We start from the raw sequence: 20,890 nt of genomic DNA, 5'->3' as shown, positions 1-20,890 counted from the left end.
GTGCCGTATGGCTTTTTTCGTTCTTAAATGTGTGTGTTTTCCCTTCATTCAGAGCCCTGCCCACCCACCAACGTTCAAGCCAATATGGCGTGTGAACAACTTACTGCGACTGTTTCCTGGCAGCAGAGCGACCTCGCTGTGGGTTATGTTGCCTTCTTATACAACCAGAATGGCGACAATGCTTCCTGTGTTGGCACAGACACAGATACCCAATGTGTTGTCTCAGGACTGATGTGTGGCACAGTGTACAACGTCTGGGTCAAGGCGCTTGGACGGCAGTACAACAGCTCTGACAGCACAGTGACCACTCTTACAACAGGTAAAGACATACCAGAACTTTATCCAGTGATATCACTGTCAATTTTACTGCTAATGAAAAGATAAATGCACCGATGGAAAGCTGAAGATCTTGCCGTTCAAAAGGTGTCATTCTATCATGAAGGCAAGGGGGGGGGGAGTTTTACCCGGAACTGACCATGCTCGTTTTTATTTGGATTTCATGTTTTTCTCCGGTTATTAGTTTTTAAAAAGCAACCTTAAAAAGATAAAGAGGGAAAAAAGTCAATTTGAACACACATTGCAAAACATCAAGAGTCATAAAATCCGTTTTCTGCAACATTTAGGAATATTAAGTGCCTATTTTGCGTCAATTTTGAAAAATGGCCAAATTTGCAGCGGTCTGATATCTACATGTCTTCATAACATATAAACCTACATCTGTGCCAAATGTGTTGCTTTTACTGCAAAATGCACAGTTGTTATGCTTAACTGCCCCACTAATGAGCAGGTTTTATAGTTATCCATCCAGTAGTTGTTGAGAGACACTTTAATCAAAACCACAAACGTCAACCTCATTGTGGTGCAAGAGGAAAGGTCAGGGGATCACTAAAGTCATTATGGTTCATCCTCTGGGGACTATTAGTGTCTGTACAAAAATGTATGGCAATAGATCCAATCCAGTAGTTGCTGAGATATTTAAGTCTGGACCAAAGTGGTAAACATTGCCTTTCTTGGAGCCACAGGCTAAGCGTGGCTAAGAAGAAATGTGCAGCTGGCAACTCTTAGACGTGTTGTCTGCTCTAATGCAGAGACCGTATCAAACGACAGTCGTAAAGAAAGTGTTACTAGTGTAGGAGCCAGGTATTTTATTTGTGGTGTTTTATTTGGGTTAAGTGTAATAGGCCTCCAAGTACTAGGGGGGTGTATGGTGTAGGCAGAGGCTGGCCTCCGGTAGCTCATATAGGCCACATGCCAGTTACCACAGGTGCAGCCGATTAGAGGAAGCAAACAGTTTTTGATTGTGCTTAGGACATTGTGTGCGCTATTGTGCTCTGAGGAGGTCGTGGCCTGTGTTTTGTGCTCTATTGTGTTTTGTATGAGGTTGTTTTGTGTATCAAAGAACATCGTGTGCTGTTTTGTTGGAAATAACAGTTCAATTTAAATGGATTTCAGAGTTGAGTAATGAGTTCAGAAGTCCCCATCCGTTAAGGGTATTCAGGCTTTAACATATTTTTGTAGCAACTGCTACCTTAAGCTCTTACTAAACAAGTCATATTCTTCTGAATCCCACAGAACCTTGCCCAGCGAGCAGCATCGAAGCCATTATGGACTGCGAGGCCCACTCTGCTACTGCATCCTGGCAGCCAAGTGTTGGAGCCTCGTCCTATGTTACTGAGCTTACAGCTTCATCAGGCCACAACGCCAGCTGCACCACCAACCACACTTACTGTGAGCTGAGGTACCTGCAGTGCGGAGAGAAATACAATGTCACCGTGAAGGCTCTGGGAGATACTTGCAACAGCACTGCTCAAATGGCAGGACACCTCTACACAGGTATGTTCACCACATGTGTGTGTTTTTGTAGCTGGTCAGCCATGTGTTTGTGGGAGACCAAACATTTTACAAGCAGTACAAAGCCAAGAGTAGAGACACATCATTTAAAAAAAATTAAAAAATGCATGATTCAAAACAAAACATTGATTGAAAATAATAATAATAATAATAATAATAATAATAATAATAATAATAATAATAATAATAATAATTGTAATAAAATAAAAATACAATAAAATAATAATAAATAAATATATGGGGAAAAAAATAAATCAGTGTTGACATTCAGTTTCCATCGTATTGAATGTAACTGCCACTAAGTTAACCCTTTCTCCCTCCAGAGCCCTGTGTCCCCATGAATCTCTCTGTCCACTACAATGTAAGCACTGCCCAGGTGATGTGGACAGCAGCAGGCGGTGCCAGCTCATACTCTGTCTGGGCTGTGACTGACCAGGGCTTGACGGTCACCTGCAACACCACCAACATCAGCTGCTACCTGAACGGCCTGCAGTGTAGTCAGATCTACAACGTCACTGTGATGGCACGAAACATGGCCTGCAACAGCACTGTGACTTCTGAACCCTACCACCTCATGACAGGTTCGTCGGGAAGAAATGTGTAAAACATTTCACTACATGCAGGTATGGCTCTCTATGTGTCTTTCCATAATACTTGTGTTTTCCCTTCATTCAGAGCCCTGCCCACCCACCAACGTTCAAGCCAATGTGGCGTGTGAACAACTCACTGCGACTGTTTCCTGGCAGCAGAGCGACCTCGCTATGGGTTATGTCGCCTACATTGACAACCAGAAAGGCCACAATGCTTCCTGTGACTCAGACACAGATACCTACTGTGTTGTCTCAGGACTGATGTGTGGCACAGTGTACAACGTCTGGGTCAAGGCGATTGGACAGCAGTACAACAGCTCTGACAGTACAGTTGTCTCTCTTACATCAGGTAAAGACTCAGTGCATATGTCATTTTCTGTCCTTTTTTTTTTTTTCTTGGTGTCCATTCATAGATCTACTCATGCTGTTTCCTCAGCTCCATGTTTGCCCAGAGAGGTCGAGGTAGAGGTCGACTGTAAATCTGATGGCGCTGCCGTTGTGTCCTGGAACACCACCTATGGTGCAGCAAACTTTTCCCTGACAGCCATCGTCAGTGGAAGTCTTCAGACTCTGTGTGCAACTCAGCACAACAGCTGTAATGTCACAGGTTTAAGTTGTGGGGAAACCTACAACGTCAGCTTCACCGCCAGCAACAGCCAATGCAACCTCACAGCGCCGATGCACGCTAACCTCACCACACGTGAGTGTTTACAGCAAATCCTCATACGTGGCAACTATTAGTCAAGGTATTATTTGTTCAAGAGATTTAACCTTCAACTCCTCTTCTCAGGTCCTTGTCCTCCCCAGCGTTTAGCCGTCGACCTGCAGTGTGGCTCCCGTACCGCAGACCTGTCCTGGGAGGAGAGGTCAGATGTTGAACTGTACGTAGCAAGTGCCATCAAGACATCAGGAGGGGAGGTGAAGACGTGTAACTCTACAGGCTCTACCTGTCAGTTTGCCAGTTTGGACTGTGGAGAGACGTACAACTTTACTGTAACAGCACACAGTCAAGGCTGCCGTAGTCAGGCCAGCAGCACTGTGTCCATCCAGACAGGTACTGCAGAAGCTTAACACTTTTATATGTTTTATTCAGTGGTGATAAGTATCCACGTACTTCACTTTAGTATTTCCACTACTTTATAGTTCTGCTTCACTACATTTCAGGGAAAAATAATGTACCTTTTACTCAATTTATTTGATTTCTGACAGCTGTAATTACTTGACAGATTTTATGTTACCATTTTTTAAAATAGATGCAGTATTATAGATTACACTGGAAATAAAGGCCACTAAAGGCCAACAATCGTTTCAGCTCTAGTAGTATTTCTACTTAGTAAAGGATCTGAGTTCCCTGTTTGTCTCTGGTAAAGTGGTAATCATCTTAATGGTTTTTCTCTCTCTTTGTTATCTTATGCTCCCCTCAGAGCCTTGCCAGCCTGTGAATGTATCTGCTCGGGCGCTCTGTCAGAGTGAGGAGGTCCAGATCTCCTGGCACCAAGCAAGCGGTGTTGTGAAATACTTAGTAACAGCCAACGGGAGCCTCGGATATGTGGAGATCCACAATACAACCCAGACCAATCTGACCACTGCTTTACCATGCGGACAGCACTACAACGTCACCGTACAAGGACGAGGCAGCAAGTGTGACAGCATCCCCAGCAGTCCCGCCTTCTTCAAAACTAGTAGGATCTTATTTTTGCAACACACAACTTGTGTCACACACTTGTGTATATTTGAGCTCACCACCTTCCTCTCTCCCCAGGTCCATGTATCCCCCACCATGTGACCACCTATGTACAGTGTAAGTCTAACGTGGGCTCTGTCAGCTGGGGGCCCAGTGATGGCGCTGAAGCATACGTTGCCGTGGCAACTGGGCTTGATGGCCACACCCACCCGTGTCTCACCACCAACACCACCTCCTGCACCTGGAGCGACCTGCACTGTGGAGAGGAGTACACTGTTGTAGTGAGAGCGAAGTGCGGCAACTGCACCAGCCTGCCCAGCAACAGCTCCGTCATCCACATGGGTAAAGAAAAAAAAAATAATTTGGTACCAATGATAGAGGAAATATAGACAGTGTTTAATTAGTACACCTCCAGTTCATTAATATTAATTAATTGCTAGTGTAATTCAAGCTTTTAGTCAGTGAACAGGTCAGCTGCTGCAAAAATGTGAAATTTGTCTACAGGCAAGCATATAATTCAACATATATGCAGCATAAAGCTTCCAATAATAAATGAATAATGAATGAATGAATCAATAATAAGTAAAACATTTAATAATAACAGCATTCAATCAAAAATAGAAACAGGAACTGAGGAAAAAATTGCATAAATCTGAGGAAACACCTGAGGCAGGATTAGAAATAGTAAAAAAAAAACTTACAGGCGACACCAAATTACGGACCCATAAAATAAAGCATAAAGAAATCTTTTATCGGCACATAGATTTACAGAACCACCAGCTGGTGTAATAATAAAACCTAGGTGTTTGAGGTTGAAGATCTCTGTTTTAACATCCACTATCTTTGTTTCTTCCAGATCCCTGTGTGCCCCAGAATCTGTCCGCCACTGTGAACTGTGATATGAAAGTTGTTTCACTGAGCTGGGATGCCAGTAACGGGACAACGTTGTACGTGGTATCAGGAGAGGGAGGAAACAAAACAATTGGGCTCTCCACAAATATCACCACGGCTCACTTCTCTGAATTTACCTGCGGACAAAACTACAGCCTCACAGTCACGCCTCACAACCAGCACTGTCCTGGAGACACCAGCGCACCGGCTTCCATACAGACATGTATGTACCGGTCAAACATGAGTTTAGTTCACTCTTAAAGGTAAACAGTTGAAAAAATAGATTAGTAGAAGTGAGCTCAAACAGGTCTTAAATGAACTTGTATGTTGTTTTTCCCAGGGCCGTGTCACCCTGCAGGAATCTGGACCAAGCAGGACTGTCTCTCTGGCATCGTCATGGTAACCTGGCAGGCCAGTAATGGGTCAGACTACTACACAGCCACCATGCAGACTGACACTGGCATCTCAGAAATGTGCATGTCTGACTCTAATGAATGCAGCGTCCCTGGTCTGACCTGCGGGCACAACTTCTCAGTGTCAGTCACAGCCTCCAACCAGCAGTGTAACATCACCTCCAGTCAAACCACCAGTCTGCAGTCAGGTGAGGTTTTAAAGAGACTGATGGTTGCTATGCTTTGTCTTTTCTCCTCCTTTGTTTCATTCCTACAGTATTTATTACTCAGAGGATGCAGCACAAAGTCTCAAAACTAATTACATTTAACCAGAACAGTTTTCAAAATCATCAAATACATTTTGTTTTCCAAACAGCTTGTGCAGCATTTTCACTGTTTGTTGCCCAACCAATTAGATTTTACCTAATTTCAGGGACATGTTATACTTTAGGGGGCCAATTGTGTGAAAGGAAACATCTATGGCATGCCTTTATTATGACTTTTCAAAATGATTTTTATACTCTTTTTTTGGTATACTTTGTGATCTTACTTTGTTTAGATGATATAGTTTCAATGAAACTTTGGCAAGTTTAACGAGAACTCTAATTCCAAATATATGTATTGCAGAATATAGCAATTGCGGTCAAATGTGTATGTATACGGTATAAATTATCATATATTTTCCATGTATTTACTAGGTCTGTCCTCGACCAAAGAAATATTTAGTCCATCACTTATACGATTTTGTTGACAAATCGATAAGTTGATTCAATCAACATATCGGTAAAACTGAGTTTCTCCACAGAGAATCACACAAAGCACCACTTTAAATCTTGTGTTTACCAGAAATGTGCTCATAAGTTTCTTAGAAATAAGTTATTTAGCATGAGAAACGCATAAAAAATTACTAATCGACTAAAGAATTCTTAGTCGACTAAGACCATAACGACTGATTGGTCAATTATCATCTGTAGTCATTATATACTGTATATATACACACATATATATAAATATAAAAAATATGATATATGGCCATTATATTTGGGGGGAAAAATGATGATGGTATGTATTAACTAAATAGCTATATATACTTTGCATATGTTCTAATCCAATTTCTAATGTGTTGTATTATATTCTTAATTAAATGTGAAATTACATTTTTCTGACTTTTTTGGTGAACTATTCCTTTACCACTCCTGCAGATGATCTAAACTGCATCGCTCTTATACACATAAATAAATAAATTATTGCTGAACTTTGAATTCAATATGCTGAAGATTTTACCCATCATGCTCTTGTCTGCCTCCTACCTGCAGTGCCATGTGTTCCCACTAATGTCTCATGGGTGATGGACTGTGCCAACAACACTGCTAATGTGTCCTGGTCTGCCAGTCGGGGTGCCGTACAGTATTCTGTGACGGCCCACAGTAGTCATGGCAACGACAGCTGCCAGACCTCTGACCTCAGCTGTAGCCTTGACAACATCATATGTGGCAACAGCTACACTGTTCAGGTGGTGGCTATGGATGACAACTGCTCTAGTACTCCCAGCCAGGCTCTGATACTCAACTCAGGTAAGAGAGGAAACACCAACGAATGCACTCAGTTTTATACTTTACGTTACTATACATTTCCAACTCAAAATGCCTCCTTATTCCCAGCTCCCTGCCCGCCTCAGAATGTGAGTGCCGAGGTCAGCTGTTCGTCAAACGACATGACAATTTCTTGGGATGCCATCAGAGAAGCAGACCACTTTTTGGTGTCAGTAATTGCAGTCAATGGAGGAACCAGCGAGTCTTGTAACACCACAAACACTGCATGTTCCATCAGCAATGTGACCTGTGGAAACACATTCAGGGTTCAAGTCACCTCCGTGAGAGGCAGCTGCCGCAGCCAGCACAGTCAAACCCTCAGCACCGTGTCAGGTATGAAAACTTTAAAAACCATCCATCCTTGCCTGAACTCATCCATCCAGTCACCAATTTAACTGTCATGTTTACTTTCTAGCTCCCTGCCAGCCTCAGGGAATCAGAGGCCGCCTCGACTGTGTGACCAACTCTGCCTGGATATCATGGGATGCTGCTGCAGGGGCGGACAGCTACACTGTGTCAGCTGTAGGCGGAGGGGACTATGCAGCCAACTGCACCACTTCCTCCAACACTCTCTGTGAGGTGGAGGACTTGGCCTGTGGCGTGCTTTATAACTTCACTGTTGTTGCTAAAAACAGCAAATGTGAGAGTCAGCCAAGCGTCACCATTGACTTGCAGACAGGTAACAGATTTCTGACTTTGTGAAAGAAATATGCTGATGCTTATGTCAATTTAAAATAATGGCAAAACCCAGAGTAAAACAGAAATTCACGCATGCTGCAGCATCAGTTAATGATTTCTGTTTCCTCCTCCAGCCCCCTGCTCCCTCTCCAGTATCACAGCGGACGCTCAGTGCCACAATTCCTCCATCCACGTCTTGTGGAATCTGATGGAGGGCGGCGAGGGAAACACCGTGTACAATGTCACAGCAGAAGCCAGTGACCACACCTACCTGTCCTGCAACAACACTGGCACTAGCTGCTACCTCCATGGAGCACGATGTGACCTGCATTACACCATCATTGTTGCTGCTTCAGAAGACCAGTGCAGCAGTATGAGAAGTCCGCCGTACAGAATTAGCATGGGTATATAGATTTTTTTCTTTTCACTTTATGATAACCATCATTTATAAATGGTAAACTGATAGTTAATTAAACATTAGTTAATAGTTATTTTACTATTAACAAACAATGGAATAATAATTAATAAGGTTTACTAATTATTATTAATGCTATAATTTGTTATTTTATAATTAATTTTTGTAATATGAAATAATTTGTTTATAAATTATGATAAGAGACGATAACAATTACATTCTGATTACATTAATAAAGTATTTATTAACAGTTTATTGTTGCCCACATTATAACATTTGACATACTATCTTAAGTATTTGTTAGTGAGTTCCAAATTATATTTAAAACATCTATAAACATTAGATATATGGACCAGAAATCTATTATTAACCATTGACAAATTATTAACTATCCAAATAATGTTTACAGATGCTTTACAAAGTATTTATTAAGCATTTAACAAGGATCTTTATAATTAAAGATTCATCCAAATAATGTTTATAAACGGTTTACAAATCAATTATTAACCATTGAAGTGTTACAAATATTTGGTCTGTCTATCTATGTAATGTTTATAGATGTTTTACAAACAATTTATTAATGGTTTACAAATAATTTTGTAATTATTAACAAATAATTAATATAGTATATAAAATGTTATAATGTGTGCAACAATAAACTGTTAAGATAACAAATTATAGCATTACTAATAATTAGTAAACCTTATTAATTCTCATTGCATTGTTTGATAACAGTAAATTAACTGTTAACTAAAGTTTAATTAACTATTAATTTAGTATTGTTGTTTTCTGTCATGCATTACGCAATATCATTTCAAATACCAGCAAGTAGATATGAACCTACAATCAGACGCCTTACCATAAAGACTGTAAACGGGGAAACGGATATCCGGGCTCTGTGACTAATGATGACAAAATCCATCTACCAGCACCTCTAAGTAAGGTGTAGCCCTGTCGGGGTTTATTTCACAACAATGACCCGCTTGCTGTACATTATCCCGCATATTATACTTCTACTTACTTAACAAGTCAATAATTTGACACAAAAATGGTCCTCCAGAATCTGACATCAGAACTGCGCCCATAGCAACGGTCTGTTATACATAGCAACGGTCTGCTATAAAAAAATAACAGACCGTAGGACGCTGTGATTGACCTATCCGAATCAAGTATTCAACAAAGCCGTGTAATAAAGCTCACTAAGTAACACATTAAGGTGTAAAAACAACTATTTGTGATTTTATTGGGGATTAATTATGGGAGTATTTCTTCCTTTAAAGCCTCTGAAAATGTAGCTTAGAATATCTTATGTCTCCACAATATTAACTGTTCATCATGACAAAATAAGCAAAAATCACCGCTGAAATGACATCTGTAGGTTTTATTCATAAAAAATGGATTGGTTTGACCAGATTCTGATTCAAATGCTGCTAAATCCTAATCGGTGCACCGGACTACGAGACATCATGACCTATTTCCAACTTTTTCCACAGAGCCGTGTCCACCCAAGAACGTGGTGGTAAACGCCACCTGCGAGGAAAACAGTGCGCTGGTGTCCTGGAGTCCGTCTCCTGTGGCTGAAACCTATCACGTCGTCTCAATGGGTGCAGACGGACATGTGCATACGTGCAACACCACCTCCAGTAACTGCAGCATATCAGAGCTCCACTGTGACCAGCAGTATTCAGTGTTTGTGACTGCCAGCCACGAGAACTGCTCCAGCAAAGCCAGTCAAAATGTCACACTCAACACAGGTATTAATATACAAAAGACATGGAGCATACCAGTGCATGTGCATACGTTGACCCAACATGAATAAATACTATTAGTTTCAGCAGTTTAATCTGATTTTTCCTCTCCAGGTCCCTGCCAGCCTGATGGTCTCTCGGTTACTTCCCACTGTAACAATCAGTCTGCGTGGTTGTCATGGACGCCCAGAGATAACGCTGTAGACTACTACGGCTGTGCTAAGGCTGGAAACGGAGACATGCTGTATTGTCACAGCACACTTCCTAGCTGCACCATCCAGGATCTTAATTGTGGAACGGTTTACAATTTCTCCGTCCAGGCCTCAGATGGGACATGCAACAGCTCCTTCAGCGACCCAGTGCAGAGTGGAGCAGGTATAAGAGCTGCATGCTCAAAGACTCAATTACTTTGTAACATTTAACACTTACATGGACTAATACATGAAATCCTCTCTGTCTCTCAGCTCCCTGTCCTCCAGACACTGTTGAGGTGGAGCTGTTTGCGATGCAGATGGAGATCCAGGTGATGCACTTCAACTGGACAGAGATCACCTGTAGAGACACAAAGTACAAACTGAAGTTAACAGGAACTCTGCTGGGAGATAGCCAGGCCCAGTTCGATCTCGCTTCCTATTGGACGGGCTCGATGTACTTTGAGTTTCCTCTCCCCTGCGGTTCATCCTTCTCTGCTACAGTGGAGAGCAGGAATGCTGCCGGTACCAGCGACCCATCTGTGCCTCTCAATGGAACAACAGGTAAACTACTGTTCAAATGCATTTCTTACATTTTGCACTTCAGGGGCCGTATTAGAGAAACTTTAAGTTAAGATAGGAATAGTCTGAGATTGGATTTTTCCCAATTTGGTATTACAGAAGCAAATCCTAACTCACTTTAGGAATCCTATTTTATCTAACTTCATCCTATCTTATCTCAGTTTAGGAAATCCTAAATACTCAGTCCAACATTGCTTAACAGCTTTTATATCTGTTACCTAGCAACCGATATTACTTTTCATCTCGCCGAGTTAAACAGCTTTGTCACCATTGTTTTTCTCATTGAAACATCCGGCATCCAACAGCGCGTTGATGCTATTGTAAGATTAGATTTATTTTTCTTAAACTCAGAAATGAGGACATTTCATCTGAAGAGGGGGAAGAATGTAAGATTAGATTTATTTTTGTAAAGACATATTTTATACAGTTTACATATTGTATTCTGCTCTTTAAGTAAGAGATGGAGTTATATGGTTTGGCGCACCTTGCGTGCTTGTGGGATGAGTGATGGTTAAGATTGGAGGAGGGATATGAAGTGATGTGCCACCTTTTGAGTTGTCCTACACTGAGTTGGGTGATTAAAAAGTGGATCCTGTTGAACAGAAAAAATAAATAAATTAAAAAAAATAAAAAATAAAAAATAAATCTAATCTTACATTCTTCCCCCTCTTCAGATGAAATGTCCTCATTTCTGAGTTTAAGAAAAATAAATCTAATCTTACACTATCAAAAAGAAAATAAGTACACTGACAAGTAATACGAAGAGGAAGGCAGCTCATGTGTCCAAAGAGCAGAAGAAAACTGGTGGAAAAGTGAAAGTTAGAACAGCTTAACTGTTATCCTAAAGTTAGGAGAGTTAATTTAGCATTTTGGGAAATTAGGATGCTTGTGTAATACGCTTTTCCTATCATAAGTTAGGATAGGAACATTGACTATTGGTGCCTTCAAATTAAACTCGTGAGCTCGTGTTTACAACATGGGAAGTCGTGTACACAATATGCTTGGCGTTCAAGTGGTTAAGTCGTGAGAACAACGCTGCTAAGCAACGGCAATATTAACGTTACTGTCGGCGTCTAGAAGCCAGAGAGGCTAACAATTTAGCAAGCTAGCAAGTGGATAACATAATGCAGTAAATACAAAGGCATAATGACAGTAAAAAGATGAGGCTATTGGGAATACCAACATTTTCCTCAGACCTATTATAAAATTACAAAGAAAAACAATATACGACTAAAATTACAATATATTAACTTATTATGCACCGAAAAATTAACTTCCATGGTCTCCGCCATTTCTGACGTCAACAAACACGTCACAACTCAGCTGGAGCTTTCATAAACTTTCCACTTACGAGGTCGTGATTACCGCAAGATGGGGGGCGTTCATATGGACTCCTCTTGTAAACAAGGTAAACACGACCCCATTTGAAGGCACCATTAGTTACACCTGTCCTATTCTACTGTGACAAGCCAAATGTTGATTATTTGGTTATTTCATATGAGAGATTTGTATATTTGTTTTGTGTGAATAATAAAATGAACGGTGGCTGGATTCCATTTGGTTGCTTCAGCTTCAGGGTCCTGGTATTGAGCATGCTGACTCACTGTCACACTGTCATGTCTTACTGGAACAGAGAACGAAGCCATCGTTAACGTTATTATGTGCTTTTCCCGTTATGACAAGTAAAAATGGCTGCTTTGATAAAGGCCTGTTGATGCTCATTTAATCATGAATATTTATGGTTACAAGGAAAAGCACAACAACAGATGTTTTAACTCCAATGTCTCTTCTCCCAGCTCCTTGTCCACCATCAGGAGTGGAGTACAGTGGGAACAGCACCTTTGCCATAGTCTCCTGGAACGCGTCTGTGTTTGCCACCAAATACACGGTGTACGACAACAGTGCGACGCCAAAAACCCAGCTGTGCAACACTACATTGCTGTTCTGCTCCCTGGTGAACGTCGCTTCCACTAACCTGGTGATCATAGCCAGCAACACAGCTGGAGAAAGCGAAGAGACAAGAATCACGAATGGTAGGAACTGATGAGCATGGAGAGGATGCTGCATAAATATTTAACACATTTGAAAAGACACATTTTACTGTATTTTTTAAACAAACTAATTTATCTAAGCCTTTTCTCTGTAGTGGTAACACAACAACGCAGGAGGAGAGATCTCAATGGAGAAACGACAGAGAATTGTGAGTTTGTATTTGTAAGAACAGATTGATAGTATTATAGTAAACCTTATATTACCTAAATAGCTTTCATGTAATCTCATTCATTTCTCATTTATTGGACAAACAAGTCGAGCCAGGACTTAAATTGACAACTGTGACTTGTTTTTCCCCCAACAGCTCCCATGCTGAATGTCACACAAGTAGAGAAAGTTGTTTTCATTGAGTGGCGTCAAAGAGATCCTGATTCCAGTTTCAGCCTGTTAATCAAGAAGCAAGACGGCTCCAGTGACGAGGTGACGGTGATAGGAGAATGCACCTTTCTCACTGATCTGAGCCCAAACACGTACTACTGTTTCACTGCGTCGGACAGTGACTCTGCCACTGCTGAAGTGTGTGTGAAAACTTTGTAGGGGCTTCCCCATTAGGAAAACTTAAAGGGGAACACCACTGAAATTGAAAAAAATCCATTATGTTATTTCCATGGTCGAGGAAAGTTCAGTCAATATTTGTGAACATGAGCTCCGCTCTCTCAAAGCCAGAAACCAGAGAAGTAAGGCGTCGTCCAAAATCTCATACTATGCACTACATACTCAATAGGTGTACTTACGTTAAACATACTATTGTGTGAATAAACAGTAGTATGTATCTTTTCGGATGCACTGAGCGGTCATTTACGTCGTCACTTCCTGAGAGCCCCACCTCACGCCTCAGCACCATGGGAGCCAGGGCATTCAGCTGCTCTGCTCCCAGGTTATGGAACTCACTCCCCCCACACATCCGGCAGTCCGACAATATCACATCATTCGAATCCCTCCTGAAAACCCACCTGTTTAAACTGGCCTACTCTCTCTAGAACTCATCAACACCCATCATATGTGTCTGTACCAATATGTTTCTGTCATGTCCTGTTGTTTTTAGATTATTTTATCTGTCAATGTTTTAACTGATTTTTGTAAGGTGTCCTTGGGTGTCCAGAAAGGCGCCACTAAATAAAATGTATTATTATTATTATTACCCTATGACATCACAAGTTTGAGTTTTAGTACTCTAGTTTCTGGATTTGAGAGACAGTTGTTCATGTTAACTAATATTTTTTGGACTGTTTTAGAACACAGGAATAACATGTATGAATTTTGAAAATGGGTGTAGTTCCCCTTTAAACAAAGCTAGAGGTCTGCACACGTCTCCCAATTATAATGTGATGGTCCATTGACATTTAACAATGACAAATCTTTTCCTGGTTGCCCATTATACACAACAATAACTTTTGGTCTGGTACATGGGAATTAGCATGGGTTGCTCTGACATTTACATTTCTGCTGGTTTACCTTAAACTACACAATATGTTTGATGAAGTGGCGTGACGCTAGGGAAGACGTCTTCCGAATAACAGCCCATGCCCAAACGATGTTTAAGTTCCTCTATTCATTGCTGGTGTAAAAAAACGTAATTGATCTTTTGTCTGCTGTTGGTTGAGGTTATATATATTTTATATCTGGGGCTTTGTTCCTCTTGCTTTTTTTCACTTTTGTAAATGATGTATTAGCCATCTTAACGTTAATATATCAGGTGTTTAACATGTCCAGAGAATTTACTTTTTACCATTTCTAAATCATTTTCACACCCTATTCTAATAAAACTTTCAAAAATATTGAATGCATTCAGCCTTTGTGTCTCAACTCATTGATTTTGATATCCTTCAATTTCTATAGTAATGCATGTCCTTTTCTTTCAAAACAATAACAATGCGTGTTGTTTGTAAAAGTGTTTTATTAGAAAACAAAATGCAACAGAGCAATAACCCAAACACAGCACAGGCAGGGCTCACTGTGTGGTAAAAATTACCCTTTGCAGACTGCCCTTTAGAGGATTAAAACATTCTCATGATGTCTACACATGACCATGGACAGAGTTGCTTTGTGCTGAGCCATCGTTGATCCACATCGATGCTGAGCGCAGCAGCATTGAAATTCCAGATTTATGCACTGTAACATAAGTCAATTTTAAAAATGCGTTTTGGCTTTTGTGCCGCCTGAAAATAATTCTTCATACATCACATAAATCATATGATCGACAGTGTAGAGCTGGGCTTTCAGCGACGACTGCAACCGACCGAGCAAGCAATGCAACTCAGACCATTAATTGTGTGTAGACAGCCTCTGAAACAGTATGTACAAACCCATATCTTCACGGGGCAAACGAACGCACCATAGAAAATTAAAATGCCTTTTTTTTTTGTTGCCACTTTTCAAATTTCAAGTGAAGACTAACAATGGTCTAATGGGGAGTGAAAAAAAGGCAGAAAATCATAGAAGTAAAGCAACATTACATTGGCCAAAGACAACAACTCCAGATGTCCAATGTGCTCACATTCCTTCTCTTTAGCACAAGTGACGGACTCGACAACTGGGTAGAAAAAAAAAAGGAGGATAAACACAGGAGTAGAAGAAGTAATATTGCTGGGAGGCGACATTTACTCAGTGCTCTGACTCCTTCTGCGTTCACTATGTTTACTGTGGTCATTACTGGACTCTCGCTGGTGATGGCTCTTCTCTTTGCTACGACTACGTTTGTGAGAACGCTGTTCTCCGTCTCCCACCCTGTCTCTGCTCTCTCTTTTCTTGCTCTTCTCCTCCCCCCCGCCTTTGTGCTTCCTCTCCCTGCTTTGACTCCGACTCGGCTTTTTGGCCTTCCTCTCTTCTCTGTGCCTCTCCCTGTCGTCTTTATGCCTCCTGTCGTCGATCTCTCCCCTGCTCTTTTTATCCTTGGACCTCTCCCCCTCGGCGCCTCTATCTTTATGATGTTCCCTGTCCTTGTCCTTCCTCCTGCTCTTGTCGTCCCCGCCTTCTCTTTCTTTGTCTCTGCGCTCGTTCTTTCGGTCCCGGCTGCCGCTGCGACTTTTTCTGCGTTCTCGCCGGTCTTGGTTCCTGTCTGCGCTGCGGGACCGTCGTCTCTCCCTGTCCCCTCTATCCCCTCTGTCCCCTCTATCCCCCCTATCCTTCTCCTTCCTCTGGCGGTCACGCTCCCTCTCCAGCTCTCGGTCGAAGCTGGGGTTGTGGCGTTCTTTCTCGCGTTGGTGGCTCCTGCTCCTTGACCGTTTGGGTGACCTTCGGGGGCTCGGTGTCCGTCTGGGTGACCTGGCAAGAAAGGAAACATTAGTTTCAAGCAATTTAACTTCCCGGTGTAATAAATTATAGATTACATAACCTACATAAATAAGAATAATTGAAGGCAACAGGTATCCACTGGTTTAAAAGTTTCATATTTCATATGTATAGCTTGCACTGTTAAATTGCTTTGAGTAAAAGCTGTGATAAAACTAAATCAGTTGCAAGCTGATGGGGCTAGGTAAGTTTGGTAAGAGAAAAAATAAGTTAACACTAAGTAGCTTGAATCCTTTACTGCGTTACCTGGAGCGGCGGCGTTCCCCCGCTGGCCTCCCTGCCTCCGGTGCCTCCACGGCTTCCTCCTCCTGCGGCTCCTTCACAGCAACCTTACGAGGCCGAGCCTTCATCTGCTGGTCAATAATCTTCTGCACAGGCACTGGGATACGGGGGAACAGAGTGGAGAACCACTCCAGTTTGGTCAAGAAGGAGCGCAGCATCTCTCCGACGGTCATCACACAGCCACCTCCTGCCTTCACGTCGAGCTCCTAGAATCAAACGGTGGGAAACAGCCACAGAAAAACTCAGTTAGCGAACACAGGCGGGACGCAGGGAAATCTGATCGCTTTTTCAATCTTGCCTCAAATCAAAAAACAAATTTGTGATGACCAAGTACTGAACCTTCACCTCTGTTCATCTAGCTTAATCTCTCATATCAATCAAATGTGCCTTGGCTTTATTTTGATAATTATAAAGAGGAGACAAAACTATAAATATAAAAAATAGCTTGCCTCATCTAAACTGTCTGGCATTTCCTGGAATCTGCATTTACAATGTGAGCTTTAACAATGTTATATTTGTAGGATCCACCCCCCTTTTCTTCACGTCATCTGTTAAAACAGCACAGGGCAGAAATGAAGGGAAGGGAGAGCAGCATCTGAAAACATTCAGATCCTCATTGTGCCAAAGGGACAAAGAGAGAGAAGCCTTGGCTTCCTTCTTCAGTCTCCCAGAAGCACAATGGACTCTTTAGGAGTTTAAGAATTGCCCACATTGTAAACACAGATTGGACCAGGTATGCAAAGTGCACACCAGTTGAAGATTTATCGACTTTATATGGTAGAGAACAGCCGCTTTGCACTCACACACGCAACCCAACAGTGCTGAGATACAATATCCAATTCACCTGCTGCACAATGGGCATCTAAAGAAAAAAACAGGGGAATTAACCAGTTGCGTAGGATTTCAGATGATCAATTCAAATATAATGCAACAGAACAACAAAGGAGGCCTGGCTGCACAGCCTGGGATCAAATTATATTCTAATTAGATATGGTGAAAACACAATGCATGTATGCAACAGTTGACATGTGTTATATAGTTTGTGTTTGTATCCATATGAATGCTCCAATTGCTATTTATCCCAGATTTAGTTTTGTGCAACAAGTCCTGATAAAAAAGCTTGTCAAAAAACAAAGGGCATGCCTTAATATTACATTGACTAACAGATTTACTCAGCATCATGTATGGTACTTACCCTGATAAAAATCAGCAGCAGAGCAGCGAGCTAGTTACCTAGCTGCTCAGGTTTACAGGACAAAAATTGGGGACAATTAAGCCAAATGAAGGCAAAGGTGAAAAATCAGCTATGTGCATCACAAGGAGATGGGGACGGACGGCTTTTAACATGTGTTGTGTGACTGTGTGTTTAATGCAGAGAAAGAAACATCAAATTATTACCCGAGGTGACATACCTCCTCATCATCCAGGAAACCGTCGTACCATTCTATCAAATCTGATGGGGGCTGAGTGTATCTGACAAAGACCAAAAAAAGAGAGAACAATATGAGCATTTGCATCAGAGAAGCATGTTGCAAAGTTATACTTAATAGTAATACACAGAATCTTTGCAAGTCTAAAAAAACAACAAAAAAAACCCACTTCTACATAAAATAGGGCTGACCCGAATGCTTTGAAGCTTTGATCGTTGCCATGGCATTCAACCTCCAAATCACTATTCGATTGCATCGCTTTGGATTATTATTTTTTTTAATATACAAGTATGTAACAATAAAGTAAAAAATCCCCAAATAGCCCATGAAATAAGGAATAATCCCACAGCACTAATCATTATTCATATTCACCATTAATTATTATTAGTTATTCTCATACGGAAATGGCTGTTTGTTATGTGTAGACTGTACGAGGCACTGAAACGGGGGAGATGGAGACAGACAGGCAGAAGACATCCTGCTGCTCCGCAAAGCTTCGAATAGCTTTGAATATTTCTCACTGAGGCTTCGAAGCCCAAAAAAATAGTATTCGGGACAGCCCTAACATAAAAAAAATTATGGTGGTCAAATTTGGCAATCTCAAACTAAAATTCATACCTTATGTACATGAAGCCAAGAGCTCTGATGTATGGCGAGTCTGTGTGAGTGATCAGACCCATCAGCTGTTTGCGAGTCAGCTTGAGAGTAAACAGCTTGTATAGGAGACAGAAAGCAGTAGACACAATACCACCAGTCCCAACTCCACGCACCTAACAAGCAAGAAGACATATCTGTAAAACACATCATTGTACATTATCCACAGCCAAACGGCTGACCTTTTAACAACAACAATACTCAAGTGCAGCAGTTCAAGTACTAATGAATAAATGTAACATACTTGTAAACACCATCATCCTCCAAACTGGTAACTTTTAAGGGAAATGTGGAGGGGGGGAAAAAGATGGGGAATATAAAAAGCACGTACTTCTCACTTACCCCTCCGCACATTCCAGTCTGGCCTGCGGTCTTTCTGCTCCCTTTCTCCCAAGGCTCAGCGTGAGTCACCTGTAAGCAGAACACACAACAAGATTAAGCTAGTTAACACACACACACACACTTGAGCTGCCACTTTACCCACATCTGAAAGATCTCGTCGACGTACTTTAGAGCAGCTATTCTCAACCTAAGAGGACCACCTGGTGGGCCGTGGAGGACCTGCCAAATGGTTACATTAACATCTTCAAAATCCGATGGCTGCTATTCTGTCTTTCAGAGGTTGTAGCGGGCTCAGTTTTAAAGCTACCGGTATCATAGGAAACTAAAAAAACCTAAAGAATTCATTGGTCCCAACCATGTCTTTCCATCTTGTCGGGAAAGGAGGCTAAATAACGCTCCAAATATACACTACATTTTGGCGAGGAAACACTGGCATGGACATCTTCAGACGGGTCTCTTGACCCCAGACCTCAAGATATCTGAATGAAAATGAGTTCAGTGGGTACCCACAAGTCTCCCCTTTACAGACATGTATGTCCTGGATGCAGAGACACACATGTTGAGTGGTTTTTGAAACTAAAAAATGTTGCTGGAGCCCAGTTTGTAATTGATTTGGGAAGGTGGTCCTCAGAAATGTTTTTAACAATCAGAAGTGGGCCTCAGGATACCGAAGGTGGAGAACCCCTGCTTTAGAGGCTTCATCTTGAGACATGCTGAGACTACCGTGGACGTCTCAGTTGTGGGTCCTAGTCTGTGGAACAAACTGCCTCTCCACATCAGATCTGCTCCCTCCACAGAGTCTTTCAAAGCACAGCTCAAGACCCACCTCTTTTCTTTGACTGAATGTACTTGAATTGTGATTACTAATTGGCCTTTTATAATGCTCATTATAACAGTCTTTTACTCATGGATTGTATCTTGGTCTCTGTCTGTAGATGGTTGAGAGATTTTGTTGTCTGCACTGTTGACCTGTTTTTAATCTGCCTGCCTATGTCTGTAAAGCACTTTGGTCAGCTACAGAAATACATTTGACTTGACGTCCCTCATCCTAATTGATAACAAAGTTTAGCTTGTATACATAAACAATCAGAATCGTGTTTATTGCCAGGTGTAAGAGGTATACATTACGAATTTGCTTTGGTTTTGTTGGTGCAAATAAACAGTATAATTACAAAAGAATAGATAAAAACGTTAGAATAAAATAAGAATATTACAATATACAAAATAAGCTATAAACACAAATAAACATGATATAAACAGATAATGCAACCAATCAGTGTATATCTGTCCTACTGTTTAAACTTTAAACTACAAAAATAACGCTAACATTACTCCAACTAGTTACTAATGATGAGTAAACAGATGTAACTGAGTTTATAACAGCAGCCACCTAACGGGATCTGATTTACCGTTAGCTTAGCGCGCTAACGCTAGCTAGCATTAGCTTACTAATAAGAACACCAACATTACATATTTATGCGTAATAATGTTCAATAAGTGTTCATCTTTCCAACTCCTAAAGTTAAGTTAGTTATAAATATCCCTATCTAACCCCAGTTCTCCGTCTTATTTGACGAATAGCAGTGCTAAAGTTAGCACAGCCGCGCTAGCTTAGCTTCAGCGGTTATCTAACTAGCATGCGGTTTAGCATGAAGCTAATGTTACCTTGAAGTAGATCTCGTCCACGACTTCATGGTACGTCTTCAGTTCATAAAGCTGAACTTTGAAGTAGGGAGAAGACAGCACGTTGGTGAGGATCATCGGGTTGAGGTTCATGGTCTTCTCGTTGCCCCACAGAGGCAGTACGTTGCCATGTTTCCCCGGCGCAGGCTTGCTAACGGCCTGTGTTGGTACCTGGTTAGCCATGTTAGCTTAGCTGTTAGCTAGAATCCCACGCCGCTAAAAGCTTTACTGGACAGTTAGCGGACTTCCGGTTACAGATCCATCAATGTAAATATGGTGAGATGTCGATCGTTATCAATCGTCCCCGTTTTACTTGTTGCTGGTTTGTAGTTAGATTGATGATAACAACTTCCCGCCGCTCGTCGTTGTGAAGTGTGCTGCTTGGCGAGGCTGGAACCGGAAGTCTAACGTGACGTAGTGGTGCAGTGAGTGAAGAGGACCGACTGCTGCTGTTACCATCGATACGTCAACACAGCGAGTCAACACCGTGAGGGTTTAGATCATGTAGGTCAGAGGTCTCTAAGCAACCAGCGGCTCTTTAG

General features: G+C 41.6%; 2 protein-coding genes across 2 annotated transcripts; one reads left to right on the top strand and one right to left on the bottom strand.

The window, feature by feature from the left end:
• The first annotated feature begins 1,224 nt into the window (after positions 1-1,224).
• LOC141777108 (fibronectin-like) lies at positions 1,225-13,667 on the top strand. Its single transcript, XM_074651078.1, has 20 exons — positions 1,225-1,490; positions 1,573-1,833; positions 2,175-2,432; positions 2,527-2,790; positions 2,878-3,141; positions 3,232-3,495; positions 3,866-4,123; positions 4,204-4,467; positions 4,982-5,239; positions 5,357-5,617; positions 6,725-6,982; positions 7,070-7,333; positions 7,416-7,679; positions 7,813-8,082; positions 9,587-9,847; positions 9,956-10,216; positions 10,306-10,596; positions 12,411-12,647; positions 12,761-12,814; positions 12,971-13,667. The coding sequence occupies exons 2-20, from the start codon at positions 1,605-1,607 to the stop codon at positions 13,201-13,203; spliced, it is 4,713 nt and encodes a 1,570-aa protein (XP_074507179.1). The 5' UTR covers positions 1,225-1,490; positions 1,573-1,604; the 3' UTR covers positions 13,204-13,667.
• An 878-nt stretch (positions 13,668-14,545) lies between these two features.
• Positions 14,546-20,790, bottom strand: prpf38b (pre-mRNA processing factor 38B). The gene is made up of 6 exons (XM_074651079.1): positions 20,331-20,790; positions 18,666-18,734; positions 18,288-18,439; positions 17,652-17,712; positions 16,204-16,445; positions 14,546-15,930 (listed from the first exon to the last, which is right to left on the bottom strand). The coding sequence occupies exons 1-6, from the start codon at positions 20,529-20,531 to the stop codon at positions 15,267-15,269; spliced, it is 1,389 nt and encodes a 462-aa protein (XP_074507180.1). The 5' UTR covers positions 20,532-20,790; the 3' UTR covers positions 14,546-15,266.
• Positions 20,791-20,890: the final 100 nt, after the last annotated feature.

This window comes from Sebastes fasciatus, chromosome 11 (assembly GCF_043250625.1).
Source record: "Sebastes fasciatus isolate fSebFas1 chromosome 11, fSebFas1.pri, whole genome shotgun sequence".
Classification (NCBI taxonomy): domain Eukaryota; kingdom Metazoa; phylum Chordata; class Actinopteri; order Perciformes; family Sebastidae; genus Sebastes; species Sebastes fasciatus.
The sequence above is the reverse complement of the archived record's forward strand: the minus strand, read 5'-3'. Positions and strand labels throughout refer to the sequence as shown.

What these genes read in the sequence shown, in the direction of transcription:
- LOC141777108 (XM_074651078.1), top strand. Translation starts at nt 1,605, where the DNA reads ATGGACTGCGAGGCCCACTCTGCTACTGCATCCTGGCAGCCAAGTGTT. An exon ending in GCACGCTAACCTCACCACAC is followed by an intron (nt 3,142 to 3,231) that starts GTGAGTGTTTAC and finishes TCCTCTTCTCAG; the next exon opens with GTCCTTGTCCTCCCCAGCGT. An exon ending in ACCGGCTTCCATACAGACAT is followed by an intron (nt 5,240 to 5,356) that starts GTATGTACCGGT and finishes TGTTTTTCCCAG; the next exon opens with GGCCGTGTCACCCTGCAGGA.
- prpf38b (XM_074651079.1), bottom strand. Translation starts at nt 20,531, where the DNA reads ATGGCTAACCAGGTACCAACACAGGCCGTTAGCAAGCCTGCGCCGGGG. An exon ending in AGACTGGAATGTGCGGAGGG is followed by an intron (nt 18,440 to 18,665) that starts GTAAGTGAGAAG and finishes CTTGCTTGTTAG; the next exon opens with GTGCGTGGAGTTGGGACTGG. An exon ending in CTTGGCTTCATGTACATAAG is followed by an intron (nt 17,713 to 18,287) that starts GTATGAATTTTA and finishes GGTCTTTGTCAG; the next exon opens with ATACACTCAGCCCCCATCAG.